Below are 16,971 nucleotides of genomic sequence, written 5' to 3' on the forward strand. Positions count from 1 at the left end.
ACTGCACACTCACATTCTGCCAATGCAGGGTACTCTCCTAGACGCTAGCTGCCGAGCATGCCTCTGCTCACCACCCCTATGGGGCAGCCACCTAGACTGGGGCTATTTCTTTGTCCACCAGGACCTGGCTCATGGCTCTTGGGACATCCCTGCAAAGGGACCCTCTCTACTTTCCTATGTCCACAGACATACATGGCCAGCAGAGACTGCCCAGTCCAGATGCCCTCCCCAAGCCTGCAGATCCCAAGGTCCTTTCCTCCACTCAGTTTCTCCAGGAGCGTGATGAAGGCAGAGCTGTGCCCAAGCGTCAGACAATGAAGAAGCTGGGGCAGCCAAGGGTCATATGAATGGGGGCCTGCCTACCTGAGTTCCTGAGGGCTTGTGTCAGAACTGAGAAAGGCAGCTAGACGTTCAGCCTGCTCCCCAACTGTACTCCGACCCAATCTCCCTGAGACCCAGGGCCATGGTCAGAGCAGACAGAGAATGGGCCTAAGACCTTGGCCTTTCAGAGCTCTGTCCATCGCCTGACACCTGACCCCTGGCATGGGGAGTGGGGCCTGGTGAGTGTTTTGTTTGGGTGCTGTAGGGTAAGAAAAAGGGCTCCCACCTTCCCAGGTTTCCCTACCCTAGTCTATGTGATTGAGGGAAGAGGCTTCATCCAGCACTACTGCGTGGGACACTCTTGCCTGCCCACCATATCTTCAGGCAGTAGTGAACATGCTGGTGACCCCACTTTATAGGTGGTGGCCTGGAGGTCCAGCGTTGTTGAATGATCACGCACACAATCAGGGAGGACTCTGAAAGCAGGGCCCCGTGACAGCTGGCCTGACAGAGCTGTCCTTAGCTCTGACAGCTGACGTAGGCACGAGGGCAGCTGGCCTAAGCCACACTGGGGCCGGCTCCTGCAGGTGTAACTATCCTGCCCAGGTAAGAGGAGAAGGCGCCACAAGGCACACTCACGTAATGAAGTCTAGGAAGCTGGCGAGTGGCTCATAGGCGTGGTTCCTCATGTGGCGGAACTCCACCACCATCTTCTCCTTGAGCCGGTCATCGATGACTGACACCGTCAGAGGTGATGCCTCGTTGGCCAGGAAGTTACCATAATCAGTGCTCTGCAGATGCAGTTTCAAGTCTGAAACCCAAGGGTAGGGGGTGAGGGCTAGCCTTGCTGGGCCTCCCCAAGGGTCCCAAGTCCCCATTCCCACCCCGATCAGCCCCAGTTCTCCCCTGCAGTTGTGTCCCACTACTACCCTGACCTCCATCTCCCTGTTGGCTCAGGGCCTACCACAGGGCAATCAGCTAAGGCTCTGGAGATGCACCAGATCTTTGGGACACAATCCAGGACATGGGGCCCCAAAGTTCGAGCATAAGAGGAATAGTTCCTCCTCAACATGATCAGAAAGCCTGGGAAACTCCAATCCACAACCCAGTCTTTGAGGCCTTTCTGTATGCTAAGCTGTAGGCTGGCCCTAACCTAGAGCAGCTAAGTCCTGAGTCCTGCACTCCAGGGCCTCAGGGTCAGAGGGGCAAGCCAACATACCCCAAGGCAGACACGAGGCACATGAAATACAGAAGATGCCTAAAGCTGTGGAGTGGAGTGGAGAGGGCACCAAAGATCAGACTGAGAAGATGAGAAGGCCACAAAAGGCTGGGCCACAGCAAAGGGCAGGGGCAAGAAAGTATAAAGGAAACAGCCAGGAGGAGGGTGTGAGTGACAAGTGGCCTTCAGGGCAAATGAGTGGCACGCAGGGGAGGTGAGGCTGACAGGAAAGACTAAGCATCCCTTCAGAGTGGCCGGAGGCAGGTAGACCAATCCTGAGGGCTCTCCTGAGCATTCAGAGATGGCCTGAGGGAAAAGGAAAGAGAGGCAGAGCAGAAGGGCCCGGGGGAAGCAGGCCAGGGAAGAGGCAGTGGGATCCTGATGAGAACCTAACAACAGTCTCCCACAGTGTTTTGTTTTGTTTTTGTTTTTGTTTAGAGATGGCATCTTCCTACGTTCCCAGGCTGAACTTGAACTCCTAGGCTCAAGCGGTCCTCTGGCCTCAGCCTCCCAAGTAGCTGGGACTATAGGCATGTGCTAGCTAGAGTGATCTTTTTAAAACACAAGGCAGACCATGCTATTCATTGGCCTTAAACTCTCCCCTACTCCTACTTCACTCAGAAAGGGAGCCCCTTCCAGAGCCTTCATGTGGTGGTCCCACCATCCCCGCTCTACCTCTCTGATTTAGGTCCTGCGGTTCCCCCATGCTCACTATCCACAGCCATGTCCCCACCTCAGGGCCCTTCCCTGTCCCCTGGCCTGAAAATGGAGCTGTCTCCCTCCCTTCCTTCAGATCTTTCCTCACACAACCCCTCTTCAGAGGCTTCTCCACCAGCCCATCACTGTCCCTTCACTTGTGTTATTCTTCTCAGCAGTACTTATCCCACCCGATACAGGACACAGAAGCTCCCTTGGGACAGTACCAAGGGCAGTGGCTGAGGAGAGACCCAGGCACATGTTGGTGGAGGCTGGCTTGGAAGACTACATGCCTCTCCATCCCCTGGGGAGGCTGCCCAGGGGATCAAAGGCGGAGCTGCACTTGGGACCACCTCCACACACTGTCCTGGCCACGGCCTCCCCAGGTGTCTTTGAGGCTCAGGAGACCATGCTATCCTGGGTTGTTTAGAGAGGGAGGGAAGTGAGGCATATAACCCTCTACAGGCTTAGGGGATCCCGGTGATGCCCCTCCTGCTGTACTCCATCAGGAGAAGACAGCCCCAACCTGGAGTCAGGCATGCTAAAAGAGAGATGGAAGACAGCATGTTGAAGGTAGGGGTATGCACAGGTCTCTGGAATGGACGCCTTCCACCTGTATCTCCAGGGGCCTGGTGGCAGGCTGCACTCATGACCTCTGTGGCTCCTGGGTACTCATGGAGTGAACTTCAACCTCCAGAGGCCTGCAGGAGACACCACCTGCTACCTTCACCGTCACTCTGCAATTGACTACTACTTTCCTCCCATGGCCACCCAAAAGTGCATAAGAGAGCCAGGCAGGGCAGGCAGAAGCCACTAGCCCCTGTTCTGCTCTGTGGACCCCAACACCTTTTTGCCTGGGAGATGTGCACTCTCCTATATCCTTACTCCAGGCTGTCTGCAATGAGCCCCTGCCCTGGGATCTCTTCTCCCACATCCTTACCACATCTAACCAAGTCCTAGCTACTCCTAGAGTAAGGCATGGGTGAGAAAAGGTGCTTTGCTCAGTAAATTTGGGTGGTTGCAGTATTTCATTCCCCATTTGGTTGTTAACTGTTCTTAACTGTAATTGATGGTCATTGCTGAAATAATATATTGCCTGTATTTCTACCTCTACAAGTGGGTTTCATGTGCTAGATTTTAATATCCTTGAGCTTGGGCAAGTGTGCAAGCCTCTTTTTTTTGGTTTTGTTTTTTGTTTTTTGTTTTTGTTTTTGTTTTTTTTGAGACAGAATCTCGCTCTGTTGCCCAGGCTGGAGTGCAGTGACAAAATCTCGGCTCACTACAACCTCTGCCTCTTGGGTTTGAACGATTCTCCTGCCTCAGCCTCCTGAGTAGCTGGGACTACAGGCGCATGCCACCATGTCTGGCTAATTTTTTTTTTATTTTTAGTAGAGACAGGGTTTCACTATGTTGGCCAGGCTGGTCTCGAACTCCTGACCTTGTGATCCGCCCACCTCAGCCTCCCAAAGTGCTAGGATTACAGGCATGAGCCATGTGTGCAAGTCTTTTTAAAAGAAACATGGTTTATTTGTACAAAACTGAAAGATTGTTAATGCCCCTGATGTGGTTTTTGTGGATGTGAAATGGTGAGAATATTAACTGGTTCCTTTTACTGTGGTATTAAAATGAAGCCTTCTTAATTTATCAAAGTCATGTTCATGCTCTGATTTTATATACTTGGGGTTCTGGCCCAGGCCCAGCAAGTGCTGAAATCTCCACTAGGGGAAGCTGCAAAGTGGATGGCAGCTGGGAGCCAGGACTGGAATACAGTTCTCTGGGTCAGACCCAGGCACTGGTGAGGCAGTTGCCAGACCAAACCTGTCTGCTTATTCACACAGCCACTGCAGCCAGCCAGGAGCCCTTCTCAGGCCAGGAGACTTCTTCCTTTTCAGCTATAGCCTGGGCCTAGAGGCCAGGCCAGATGTACAGGGTGAGCTCCAGGGAAAAACTTTGGGTGGTGGCACTCCTGCCAGTGACTCTACTATTCCCCGAGACTGGGAGTCTGGACCCCAGTCTGGCCTCCTGATCCCTCCCCTCCAAAGCACCAGGGGCTGGACCTCACCCGGGCATCTGTGTACACACTGCTCTTCCAGGCCCTGGCACAGGCTGCTGGGAGGCTTCCCCAAGTGAGCTGTCACCTCCCACTCAGGATCCTCATTAGCTCTCAAGCAGCGTGAAACTTCCTCTGCTCCAGCCTCCCACTTTGCTCCACATGGCTTCTCTCCCTAGCTCAGCAACTTCCCCACTGCCAAGCACCTTTCCCCTCCCCAGGCCTCCATGACTCTCTATCCAACACCTGGCACTGGTCGGGGGTAGTCCCCTCATCCCAACATGAAGTGGGCAACCCAGATCCACTCTAACTGGAAACACATGGGCTGTACAGTGTACTCAGCCCCATGCCAGGAGCAACCTGTGTGCCGGACCTCTCAGCCATGCCCATTTCAGCCTCAGGAACAGAAATCAGACAGAACATGAAACCTGTCCAGAGTCCCAAAGCTGGGGCGTAGAGGGGCTGGGAGGTGCAGCAGGCCTGAGGGATTCTGTCTGTCCCCAGATCTGGTCTCCTCCTCTCCTCCCCACTCTGCACCTCCTTTACTGCTCTCTTCCCCAGTCCTTGACCCAGGACAGGCTTTTCAGATATGGACTCAGCTGTCCAGACGGATTTCAGTCCCAGATGACCTGGCAGGTGGTGGCAGAGGGGTGGGAGAAGACAGGGCATGCCTTCTTCCCCTCCTCGGAGGCAGCCTGGACACTCACTGCTCACCTGACAGGCACGGACCGTCAGCACTGTCACTGGACTGTCATCACTCAGGGACAACTCCCTCTGGCATCCCTTGTGGCACCATCCATTCCTAGAGAAGCCAGGAATGTGTGCACATGAATGAGGGGGCAAAGCCAAGCAGCAGGCTCTCTTCTGCAGGCCCCCCACTCCTGGACTCAGCACGGGCCTCCAAGCAAACACCCCTGTGCCTTGGCTGCTGCATTCTGCTGACGCTGCATCTGGGGAAGCCACGGCTCCAAGCACTGCTGGAACGCAGGCGGCCGGGTGGTTTCTGCTGGCGTTTGTCAGATCAGAGCAAACCCGGGAGACTCTACTGAGAATCCTGCCCAAGGCCTGAGGAGTCTTCCCTACCAGGAAACTTATTTTTTAAAAGCCCCCAGGGATGATGTCAAAGGGCCGTTCCAGACCACTTTCCCTGGCCAAACCCCACATCTCCCTGTGACCCAGGGAAGGGGGACAGCCTGTCAGCCAAGAAGGCGACTTAGAGGAGGAGGCCTACTGAACCCTCAGCTCACCCATGAGGAGACCACACAGGGCTTCTAAACCAACTCCGACCCTGTTGGAGAAACCTGGCTCCCAGACCCAGTGGCTGGCAGCCCCAAGCCCTAAGACGGTACCGGTCAGGGCTAGGAGAAGGCTGGTTGGGATGCTCCCTCCTCCCCAGCTTCCTGCTCTCTCTGAGGGATGCGGAGGAGGGGATGTGACTGGGAGGGGACGTGACTGGGAGCAGGATCTAAGCACAGAAGGAGAGGCCTGGAACTTGTTGAGAGCTTCGTGGGAGACCTGGCCACCCAGCCCTGGCCCAGCCCCTGAGGGCAGCCAAGGACGGCAGGGGCTCTGGGAAGCCAGGGGTTAGTTCTGCTCTGGGCCTTGGGCTCAGCAGTCTAGCAGCCTGACAGCCTCGGTGATGGCCACTGAGAGGCCCAGACGTGCCCGGCCGAGGCATGAGCAAGCAGTGTTCTGGCTAGCACGGACTCGGGGGACTGCTCTGGTCTACCCACAAGCCCAGCTGTCTACCCCAAATCCTCCCATCCATGGCCCAACACCAGGAATGTCTGGCCAGCTTGTGATCTCCCACAGTAAAAGACTTCCTTGGAGGCCGATTTCTCATGTTCAAGAAGATGCTGCTGCTCTCAGGAAGTTCTCTCTGCTGTCTGACCTAAACCCCAACTCAGAAGCAGCAGACCAACTCAGTCTCCCGGTGTCTCCAGCCTTCCCTCAGGCCTAGGCTTGCTCCTCAGTCTGCACCCCGGGACGTTCCCACACCTCCTCTGTGTCCCACATTCTTGTCCCCATGTTCAGATGACTCTCCCTCCAACTCCTTCTCCTGGCACTACTCAGGCCTTCTGCCCTATATCTTGGCTCCCTACTCCCAAGTCCACTCTCCACACCATCAACAGAATGAAGTCCTCCAAATCAAATGGCTTGCTGTCACCTTCACCTAGCAGTCCATGTAGCCCTGGAGCTGGAGCTCTGCCCTCCACCACAGCCTGGGAGGCCCCGTGCCCTCAGCCCTAGCATTACCTCAGCCCTTGACTGGTCTAACAGTGCTACTTGCTGGCCAGAGTGACCTTCCTGTGATCTCTGCTCCAGCAAGTGCTCCAGGGAAGTCCACAGGCTGCTGGAGAGAGAAGCCCTTAAAGTGCAGGAAATAGTGCTGCTTTCTCAGGCCCATGGAGAGGCTGGGTTGGGAAGACACACCCCCAGCCTGGAAAGTGAGAATCCCTGCCCTCCCGCCTCCACAGGCCGGCCCTGTCCACCCTGAGGTTGCCTGTGTCAAGGACCATTGCCCTGGTTCCAGCAGGGATAGCTGAGGTCTTTGAAGAGGCCTGAGAAGGTTGCAGCCTAAGACCCACCTGGCATGGCTGCCCCTCTCAGGGGTCGCCAGGCTGCACCAGACTCAGGCTGGCCACATAGTGGGCCCCAGCTGGCACCCCTGACTATCACCCTAGCCCTTGATTAGTAAGAGGGCATAGGACACTCAGCCTGCCCAGTGCTTTCTGCTCTCTGTGTGACAAAGTATGGGTTTGGCAGCCAGCATCAGACAGGCCTTGAGAGGTGGCAGCTGGGCAGCCCTGCCCCCGCCCACTTCCTGAAACTTTTCCCAGATCCTGCCAACCCAGAAGGGGATCTTTCAGCCTCTCCAGGGCTCCCAGGGTCAGATGGCACACAGCCTTTTCAGCTCCCAGGCCTCTGCAGTTCCTCCCCAAGGGCCACAGGGAGGCAGAAAGGAGGGTCCTGGCCCATGCCAGGGGGTTGGTCCCACATGCCCCTGGGCCCAGTAGGCATGGAGGCAGCCCCTGGCCAGCACACTAGGCGGGGCAGCCCCGCTCGAGGCTCTCCCGTGGCCTCATGGCCGGCCCATGGAGGGGTCTTGCTGGCCAGCTGGCCACGGCAGAGTGTGAGAGGACAGTGTGTTCCCAGACTTTACTTCTGCTTTTCCAGAGGTCACTCAGTGAGGCTCTCCTGGGGAGCTCAGGGGTTTTCAGGAATTGAGGCCCACTGAATGGAACCAGATGTGAGAACATGCTCCCTAGACTCTGGTGTGCCCACATTGCCATTCTCTGCAAGGGTGGCAGAGCCTTACAGCCTGTTCTACCACTCCCCTGGCCTTGCTGAGAAGTCTGCTTCGAAGGGACTGGACCTGGGCTCTACCTCCAATGCTACAACTTCTACTGGCTCAAAGTAGGAAAACTCAGACAGATGGACTGATGTGGACAGATGGCCAGGCTGGTGGCCCAACAAAGCGAGAGCTGCCCTGCCCCTCCTTGGTGAATGTGCTGAGCCTGACCTACTCCCTAGGCTCAGGGGTGGGAGGAGACCTTTTTTTTCATATCAGCTCCAAAGCAGATGTGTGCACTGGCTGGCTAGATCTGCAGGGTCAGAGCACCACATCTGGAACTCTCAGTGTGGGAGCCACAGCATGGAAACCATTAACCCTGGGTTTACCTGGGGCCTGCAGCACAGTATGAGTGTCCTCTTCAGCCCCCAGGCCTCTGCCAGGGCCCTTTGCAGGCTCTCTGTGAACCTCACGTAACACCAATTGACTGAGTAACCCCAAGTTCCAACACTTCCTATCAAATGCCAGCTTTCCCCCCTCCCCTCTATGCCACCTGCTATTCCCCATCCAGAGCCTTGGCACTACCACCCTCAACTGGGGTGTCCATGGCACCTTTCCCTGGCCAGTGCAGGCCCACCCATCGCCTATCAGCTGACCTATCCCACAGTCCCGGCCCCCTCTGCAGATCCATTTTGCCAGATCACTGGCTTCATGACATCATTCCTTAGGCAGCTGAGTAGGACAGGGGAGAAAGAAACTGGGCTTCAGAGCCTCAAGGACCTGGGTTCAAATCCTGTCTACCCAAATTGGCCCTAAAACACTTGTGGAATCTCTCTGGAACCAGGCCCCTGGCTAGTCACCGGGTAACAGATTCTGCAGTGCCAGCCTCCCAGGGCACTGCATGGACACTGAGCAAAGGCAGTGGTTTACAGAAAGCTGAGCACAGCATACCATAGTCCATTTCTCCTGGCTAACACCATGAGCCCAGCAGTGTGTAGCCTTGACTTTAGGCTGTTGCTTAGGCTGTCCTACTAAGTTCTGTACAGAATGTACCTGTTCCTCCTCTCCATGGTCTGTCCCAACCCTTTCCCAGGCCTCTAGCATGTCCTCTTCCCTGTCATAAAGCCTGCAGGGGACCTTGTACAGTATGAGCATGCTAACACTCTGCTATCTCCTGCGGAAAGAGAAACAGGGCTGGCTCAAGATCTGGGGCTCCTGTCCCCAAACCTACATCTCATCTATCAGCAAGATCATAGAGAGCTCTGAGCAGCCCCAGCAACCTGGATAGAGAGAGGCAAGGACAGAACGCTGCACCACCCACCACACCCCGAGTTGCCCTGAGGGTCTTGGAAGCAGGCAGGAGGTAGTATAGCCAAGGGCAGCTCTTGCTTCACGGGAAACCTCTGGGCTGGCAGGCCAGCAGTCTTGGGAAGAACCTGGAGTCTCTTGCTGGCACGGTCACATGCAAGTTACTAGGTTTCAGGTGGCTGAGGCAGAGCTCCTGCAGGGAAAGGACGGTAAATTCTCCTTCCTCGGTCCCTGGACCCACATTTTGTTTCATGTTAGAGGTTTTTCAGTGAGGTGAGGCACTCACAGTAGAGGAATGGGGCCGATCTGCAGAGATGGTCCAGCTGACACCAGGCGCCAGTGGCACCGACCACTAGCAACATCAGACACAGGGATCAAATAGGAGAGTCACCTCCCAAGTCCAGGAAGCAAAAGGATGTCTGCCCTGGGTTCATCACCCCACTCCCTGCTCTGAGACAGGTGGCAGGTGGTGGCAGAGACATATTTAATTACCCTCATACTCTCAGGAACACCTTGTCCCTGTGGCTGGGAGGATGAAAGCATTTCTCACATCCTAGGAGGAAGTCAACTCATTTGACAGTCAGGAGGGTGCCAGGCAGGCGACAGTCCCATGTGCCAAAGGGAGGGGCACAACTGGTTACTGCTGCACCCAGGGCAAGTTCCAAGAAGCTCTCCTCTGACTGAGTGGAGATCCACCTGGACAGCCCCTCACCAGGCCGTCCCCACCCAGGCCCGAAGGCTCCATGGGACTGACATGTCCCAGGAGACACAGGGCTTGCAGGGCAGCTTCCCTATGTTCCCTGGCCACAGCCCAGCCTGAGAATCAGACAACCTAGCCTCACTCTGGGAGGTGGGGGCCACACCTTCCTCTGTTGATGCCCTGCACTTTGACCGAAGCGAGCTCTTTCTTCTCCAGGTTTGCCACCACAGTTACAGAACCTGCAGGCTGGAGTGGATCTGGAGCTGTGAAGAAGAGCTTCTTTTCATTTTCCCAAAGATGTGAGTTTGCCTGGGCATAAGTAAGAGATAAACTGGTCTGGCCTGGCCAGATGCCAGGTAGCCCAAGGAAGGCCAGTTATGGCAATGTGCTGTGCTCAAAAGCTGGCTGAGGCTGGGTATGGTGGCTCACACCTATAATCCCAGCATTTTGGAAGGCCAAGGTGGGGGAATCACTTGACCCCAGGGAGTTTGAGACCAGCCTGGGCAACATAGTGAGACCTAGTCTCCACAAAAAATAAAACAAAATGAGCCCAGCGCGGTGGTGTGTGACTGTAGTCTCAGCTACCTGGGAGGCTAAGGTGGGAGGATGGCTTGAGTCTGAGAGGTTGAGGCTGCAGTGAGCCAAGATCATGCCACTGCACTCCAGCCTGGGAGACAGAGGAAGACTCTGTTTCAAAAAAAAAAAAAAAAAAAAAACCTGGAACATGCCCTTGTCTAGCTTCTGGGTCTGCTGGCCTGCACCACCTAAGCAATCCTGTCAGCTCTTGATGCTGGGCTCCTGTTCCACATGCACAGCCATCTTAGGAAGGAGATGAAGGAAAGTTGGGGCTCACTCAGGTAGAGGTGGAGGGGATTTCTAGAGCTCCCTAGAGGCAGCTATTCTCAGTGAGAATAAGCAAGTCAGGCTGGATCCTGGCTGGAGCATCCTACCAGTTCCATGGTGCCCAGAGCCAGCCCGAAGGAGAAAAGTAGGAAATACTAACTTTGCTTTGACCTAGGCCCTGTGTTTGGGCTCGTGGGATCAAACCTCATCTGGGGCTGTGAACTCACGTACTGTCAGCATAAAGTCCCATTCCCTGTGGCTCATGGAAACTGGACAGACGCTGGGCATGGTGGCTCACGCCTGTAATCCCAGCACTTTGAGAGGCTGAGGTGGGAGGATCACTTGAGCCCAGAAGCTCAAGACCAGCCTGAGCAACACAGAGAGAGTCTGTCTCTACAAAAAATACAAAAATTAGCCAGGTGTGGTAGCACGTGCTTGTGGTCCCAACTACTCAAAAGGCTAAGGCGAGAGGATCACTTGAGCCCAGGAGGTCAAGACTACAGTATTCGTGCCACTGCCCTCCAGCCTAGGTGACAGAATGAGACCCTTTCAAGAAAGAAATTTAAAAAAAAAGAAAGAGGGAGGGAGGCAGGAAGGAGGAGAGGAAAAAAGCAAAGAAAAAGAAAAGAGAAGAAAAAAGAAACAGCGTGAGACTCCGTCTCAAAAAAAAAAAAAAAAAAAAAAAAGAAAAAAAAGAAAAAAGAAACTGGTCAGAGTAGCCCAGGCCAGAGGTAGAGTTAATCCATCCCATACTTTCGCCTGGCAGAGCCAAGAGGCTTGGTCCAGGCAAGAAGATGGCAGAAGCAGTAACTATACAAGCTAGTCCAGTACAGCACCCCCAGGACCCCACCCACCCTTCCTTTCAGCCCTCCCCTCAGCGGCCCTGCTCAAGGGCCTCGTGGGACAGTTGTGGGGGCAACAGTAACATGCCAGAGTGAGCCAGTGCTGTGAACCTGGGCTGGCCCCTGGGAGGGACATGGTCACCTGCTTGACCACACAGTGGAAGCCAGGTCCAAATGACTGAAGCCACTGGGGCAGGTGGGAGGCATGGAGCCTGCGCGGATACTGAAGGGTAACATTCCAGGACCCTGTGCTCCCCCAGGCCTTGTGATATGGTATCTAGCCTGAAGCGTAAAGGGTTGGGGGCGGGGGGAAAACAGGCAGAGCCGAACCCATGACCTGGCAGCCTCAGGGCCCTGTGTGCTGCGTCATGGATTGCAGCTCATCTGTATTCATCAGCTGCCAACCCTTCAAGTTCCAAGCTAAATCCCATGTGGCAAGGCCTGAGGGAAAGACAAGGGCCCCAGAAGCAGGGTCCTTTTTGCATGACTACCACTTCCTGAGTTGGGGGTCCGTTCATAGAGATATAGTCCAGGCATTCTTGAGTGAACAAATGAAAGAATAGATAAAGGGGAAAAAAAAATCGAAGAACGTAGAGTGATTGGACAGGAACTGCCAAGACAGATGTCAGGAGACCATAATTACACCCTTAGGCCTCACCTTGGACCCAGCTTCCCAGATGAAGAGAGCTGGATAACGGTACCTCCAGGTTCCTGTCCAGCTATGACACTGTTCTAGCCTAGTCAGGCCCAGACCACATTGACTCCCTGCAACCCCTGAATGACCTCAGGGGCTCTAGGTGAGACCCCTGGCCTGGATACCCATGGAGCAGCCTCAGAAGAACTGATGACAACTGCAGGGGAGACCCTGGGGCTGTGGAGCCTCTGAGGGACAGGGACAGGCGGTAAAGGCTGAGTTTCAGATGACTCCTCAGAGGGGAAAGCCCCATCCACCAGTCAAGCATGAAAGCCTCTGTTGAGGTCAAGGCCTGCAAACCACTGCCTGAGCATCCAAAGGGGGGCAAGGTCTGGGCAAATGCCCAGGGCCAGGCCAGAGCTGGCCAGGAAAGCAGTGTCTAGCACCAGTCAGGGATGCTCCTCCATATATTCCTTTCCCCTGCCATCAATCTGCTCAGCGGTCCTCAGGACCACCCACATTCACATAGGGGCAACCCCAGCCCTGCCCCTTGTGCATACTCCTTGGTCCTTCAGGGGAGTTGCTAGGTTTGGACACACAGAGCAGGTGCCCAGGCCACACAGCAGCAGCCTAGCCTACTAAAGCAGCCTTCGGGGCCTTGACTTTCCTGCCTTTGAAAAGGAGGAAGACCAACATTCTAGGGCAGAATAGATTTTTTAAAACATCAGCCAGGGAGTGTTGGATGAGGCAGATGCCAGGGAGGCCAATGGAGAGGCCTCCAAACTGCGGTACAGGGTAGGAGAGAGTTGTCAATCAACTAATGATAACCCATTGCCAGCCTGACCATGTGGACCTGCAGTGCTTACGTGGTGTTCAGGGTGCCTGGTTCGGCCATCTCCCGGAGTCACCCTGCATACATGTACCTATACATGCCACATACATCCTACATGCCCCTCAGAGGGAGTGCCAAATGAGGTTAAGAGAGAAAAGTTCATCCTCTGTCCTGAAGACAAATTTTCCCTCTCCTGGAGGGGCCAGGGTGGCAGGACAAGAGTAGTGACAACCTAGGGAGGTGCATGGGTCTAGGAGCCTGAGAAGTGTAGCCCTGATCCCTGGGCTGCCTCAAGCTCCTACTTGGAGCTCCCAAGACCCTTAGGTTCATAGCACACTGTGCTGCACCTGCAGCTCCAACTCTGAGCTGCTGGCATGACCCAGGTGAGGGCAAATGAGGACGGTGTGGTGGGCAAGGCTGGAGCAGCCTGCACTGGGCACCAGGGCAGAGAGCATCAGGAAATGTCCCCTGGCCTTCTCCTTCCCAACCCAGGAAGATAGGGCACAGGGAGGTAACGGTGGGTAGAGGTACACAGACAGGAGACACTAAGTGACAAGCCTTACCTCATCTGAGAAGGCCAACTGGGACTTAAGTGAGGGAAGTAGGGCCCAAGGCAGAGACCCAAGGGACAGTGCTGGTGGCAGCTGCCTCATGGAAAAGCAGGAGAGGCAGTCTGGCTGACTCCCGGGGTCCAGCCACACCTCCCTCCCCAGGCTCCTTGACAGTGGAGTGATCCTGGCGCACCCCCTTGTGGTGGAAGGGAGGATGACATTGTCCACAGCGAGGGGCCCTTCTGGTGGGAAGAGGGTACGCCAGCTTCAGTTCCCCTTCAACACATCCCTCCAATTTAATCACTGCTTCAGACTCCTGGCCAGCATCTCCCAGTCATTAACCTCTGAGGCAGTAGGACTACAGGTACCCACAGAGCCATGCAGGAATGTCTCATAAAGAACAGGAGTTGGGCCAGGCGCGGTAGCTCACACCTGTAATCCCAGCACTTTGGGAGGCCAAGATGGCAGATCACCTGAGGTCGAGAGTTCGAGACCAGCCTGACCAACATGGAGAAATCCCATCTCTAGTAAAAATACAAAAAACAAAAAACAAAAAAACTAGCCAGGCATGGTGGCGCATGCCTGTAATCCTAGCTACTCAGGAGGCTGAGGCAGGAGAATCACTCAAACGCAGGAGGCGGAGGTTGCGGTGAGCCAAGATCGTGCCATTGCACTCCAGCCTGGGCAACAAGAATAAAACTGTCTCAAAAAAAAAAAAAAAGAACAGGAGTTGGCCGGGCACAGTGGCTCACACCTGTAATCCCAGCACTTTGGAAGGCCAAGGCTGGAAGATGACTTGAGCCCAGAAGTTTTGAGACCAAACTGGCTAACATAATGAGACCTTGTCTCTATCAAAAATAAACAAAATCAGCTGGGCATGGTGGTGCGTGGTTTGCTTGACCCTAGGTGGTCAAGGTTACAGTGAGCCATGATGGAGCCACTGCACTCCAGCCTAGGCAACAGAGTGAGATCCTGTCTCAAAAAAAAAGAAAGAGGCCAGGCGTGGTGACTCAAGCCTGTAATCCCAGCACTTTGGGAGGCCGAGACGGGCAGATCACAAGGTCAGGAGATCGAGACCATCCTCGCTAACACGGTGAAACCCCGTCTCTACTAAAAAATACAAAAAAAAAAAAACACTAGCCAGGCGAGGTGGCAGGCGCCTGTAGTCCCAGCTACACAGGAGGCTGAGGCAGGAGAATGGTGTAAACCCAGGAGGCGGAGCTTGCAGTGAACCGAGATCGGGCCACTGCACTCCAGCCTGGGCGACAGAGCGAGACTCCATCTCAAAATAAATAAATAAATAAATAAATAAGAAAGAAAAAGAAAGGAAAAGAAAGAACGAAAAGAAAATAAAAAGAAAAAGAAAAAGAAAAGAAAGAAAACAGTTGGCCAGAGGTGGATATAAGCCTGGAAAGCCAAACCGGAGACCACATGGACTTGAGTCAGTCATGAGGAACTGGTCTGTTTTGCGTGAGTGAAGACAGAGCCTTCGGAGGGACAAGGCTGAAGAGGACATGGAGGGAAGCGTGGGCATCCTCAGACCTCTACACTCTTGCTCTCCCTCTCAGCCAGACCCTCCCAAGTCTCCAATTCCCTTTATCCAAGTCTCAACTCCTTTTGTCTCTACTGCCTAGTATGTGTCTAACGAAAGCAAGTGCTTAACAACTCAGAAACAGGGAAATCTATGATATGGTGCATCCCTGGCGTTGTGGGAGGAGACTTGGCTTTTCCTCCCCCACACCCCAAAGCCTAGTACTCAGTCAGTGCCAATAAAGAGCTGTCATGGCTGGGCGTGGTGGCTCATGCCTGTAATCCCAGCACTTTGGGAGACTGAGGTAGGTGGATCACGAGCTCAAGAGATCGAGACCACCCTGGCCAACATGGTGAAACCCCATCTCTACTAAAAAGACAAAAATTAGCTGGGCGTGGTGGCGGGCGCCTGTAATGCAGCTACTTGGGAGGCTGAGGCAGGAGAATCGCTTGAACCCAGGAGGTGGAGGTTGCAGTGAGCCGAGATCATGCCACTGCACTCCAGCCTGGTGACAGAGTGAGACTCTGTCTCAAAAAAAAAAAAAAAAAGAGCTGTCACTCATCCAATCAGGCAAATATCTATTGAGCATCCACTCTGACTAGGACTGTGCTGCTGAATCCTTACAACCTACGAGTAAGTGATTTCTGTTTCATTTTACAAGTGGGCAAATACATGCTCTACATCACACAGCTGTCCAGAAAGGGAGTCATGGTCTGCCTGATGCCTGGCTCCACACAGAACTCAAGAAAGGTTCTGGCAACCCATAGGGGCCCTAGGGTCCTGACCCTGAGCAGGCGCAGATGACTTAGAGACGGTCATATCATGTCCTTGCACCTGTTCATTCTGGAAGTAGATCCTCCTAACAAGCTGCAGTGTGTCTAACCACTGAGCTCAAAGACCAAGAGCAGCTGCAGGTTGGGAAGGGGACCCTGGTGCTATAGTAGGCATCCTGACCACAGCAGGAAGAGTGAATGGGTGGCCTGACAGAAGGCCAGGGACAAAACTATTGGAGGCAGACATGGGCCCTCAGGGACAGTGGTTCTGTTACATCTCATTCCAAGTCTAACAGCCATTAATGTAGGAGAGACTCTGCTATGTTCAGTGTGTGCCACTTAAGAAAGCAGGGAGCAGCCGGGTGCGGTGGCTTAAGCCTGATATCCCAGCACTTTGGGAGGCCGAGACGGGCGGATCACGAGGTCAGGAGATCGAGACCATCCTGGCTAACACGGTGAAACCCCGTCTCTACCAAAAAATACAAAAAACTAGCCGGGCGAGGTGGCAGGCGCCTGTAGTCCCAGCTACTCGGGAGGCTGAGGCAGGAGAATGGCGTAAACCTGGGAGGCCGAGCTTGCAGTGAGCTGAGATCCGGCCACTCCACTCCAGCCCAGGCGACAGAGCGAGACTCCGTCTCAAAAAAAAAAAAAAAAGAAAGCAAGCAGGGAGCCTGGGCAACATAGCGAGACCCTGTCTCCACTAAAAAATAAAAAATTAGCCAGGCATGGTGATACATGCCTGTACTCCCAGCTACTTGGGAAAGCTGAGGTAGAAGGATCACCTGAGCCTGCGAGATTGAGGCTGCAGTGGGTCATGATCGTGCCACTGCAATCCAACCTGGGTGACAGAGTGAGACCCTGTCTTAAAAAAAGAAAAGGAGCTGGGCATGGTGGCTCATGCATGTAATCTCAGTACTTTGGGAGGCCGAGGCAAGAGGATCACTTGAGCCCAGGAGTTCAAGACCAGCCTGGGAAACATGGCAAAACCCTTTTGCTACAAAAGAGACAAAAATTAGCTAAGTGTGGTGGTGCATGCCAGTAGCCCTAGATATTTGGGGGGCTGAGGTGGAAGGATTGTTTCAGCCTTGGGAGGTCAAGGCTGCGGTGAGCTGTGTTTGGACCACTGAACTCCAGCCTGAGCAACAGAGCAAGACTCAGTCTCAAAAAGAAAAAGGAAAAAGAAAAAAAAAAAAAAAAAAAAAGGAAAGAAGGAAAGAAAGGAAAGGAAGCAAGCAAGCAGGGAAGTGAGACTAATATATTCCAGAAGTGTATTATGCAATGTTTAAAATAAGGTGTTGAAGCATTTCCGTCTCTGCCATCAAGAAACCCTAGTCACCCAGAAAGCCTTATTTACTAAGGGCCCTGAATGGCTGACATCT

The 16,971-nt window shown here is 54.1% G+C and overlaps 1 protein-coding gene across 1 annotated transcript in view; it reads right to left on the bottom strand.

The window, feature by feature from the left end:
* The window catches only part of ATP6V0D1 (ATPase H+ transporting V0 subunit d1), a 44,326-nt gene that overhangs the window by 14,597 nt on the left and 12,758 nt on the right, over positions 1–16,971 (bottom strand). Inside the window, exon 2 of the mRNA XM_005592264.4 lies at positions 961–1,132. Coding sequence (XP_005592321.1) covers positions 961–1,132 — 172 coding nt within the window. The remainder of the gene's footprint in view (positions 1–960; positions 1,133–16,971) is intronic.

The sequence above is a fragment of the Macaca fascicularis genome, chromosome 20 (genome assembly GCF_037993035.2).
Source record: "Macaca fascicularis isolate 582-1 chromosome 20, T2T-MFA8v1.1".
Taxonomy (NCBI): Eukaryota; Metazoa; Chordata; class Mammalia; order Primates; family Cercopithecidae; genus Macaca; species Macaca fascicularis.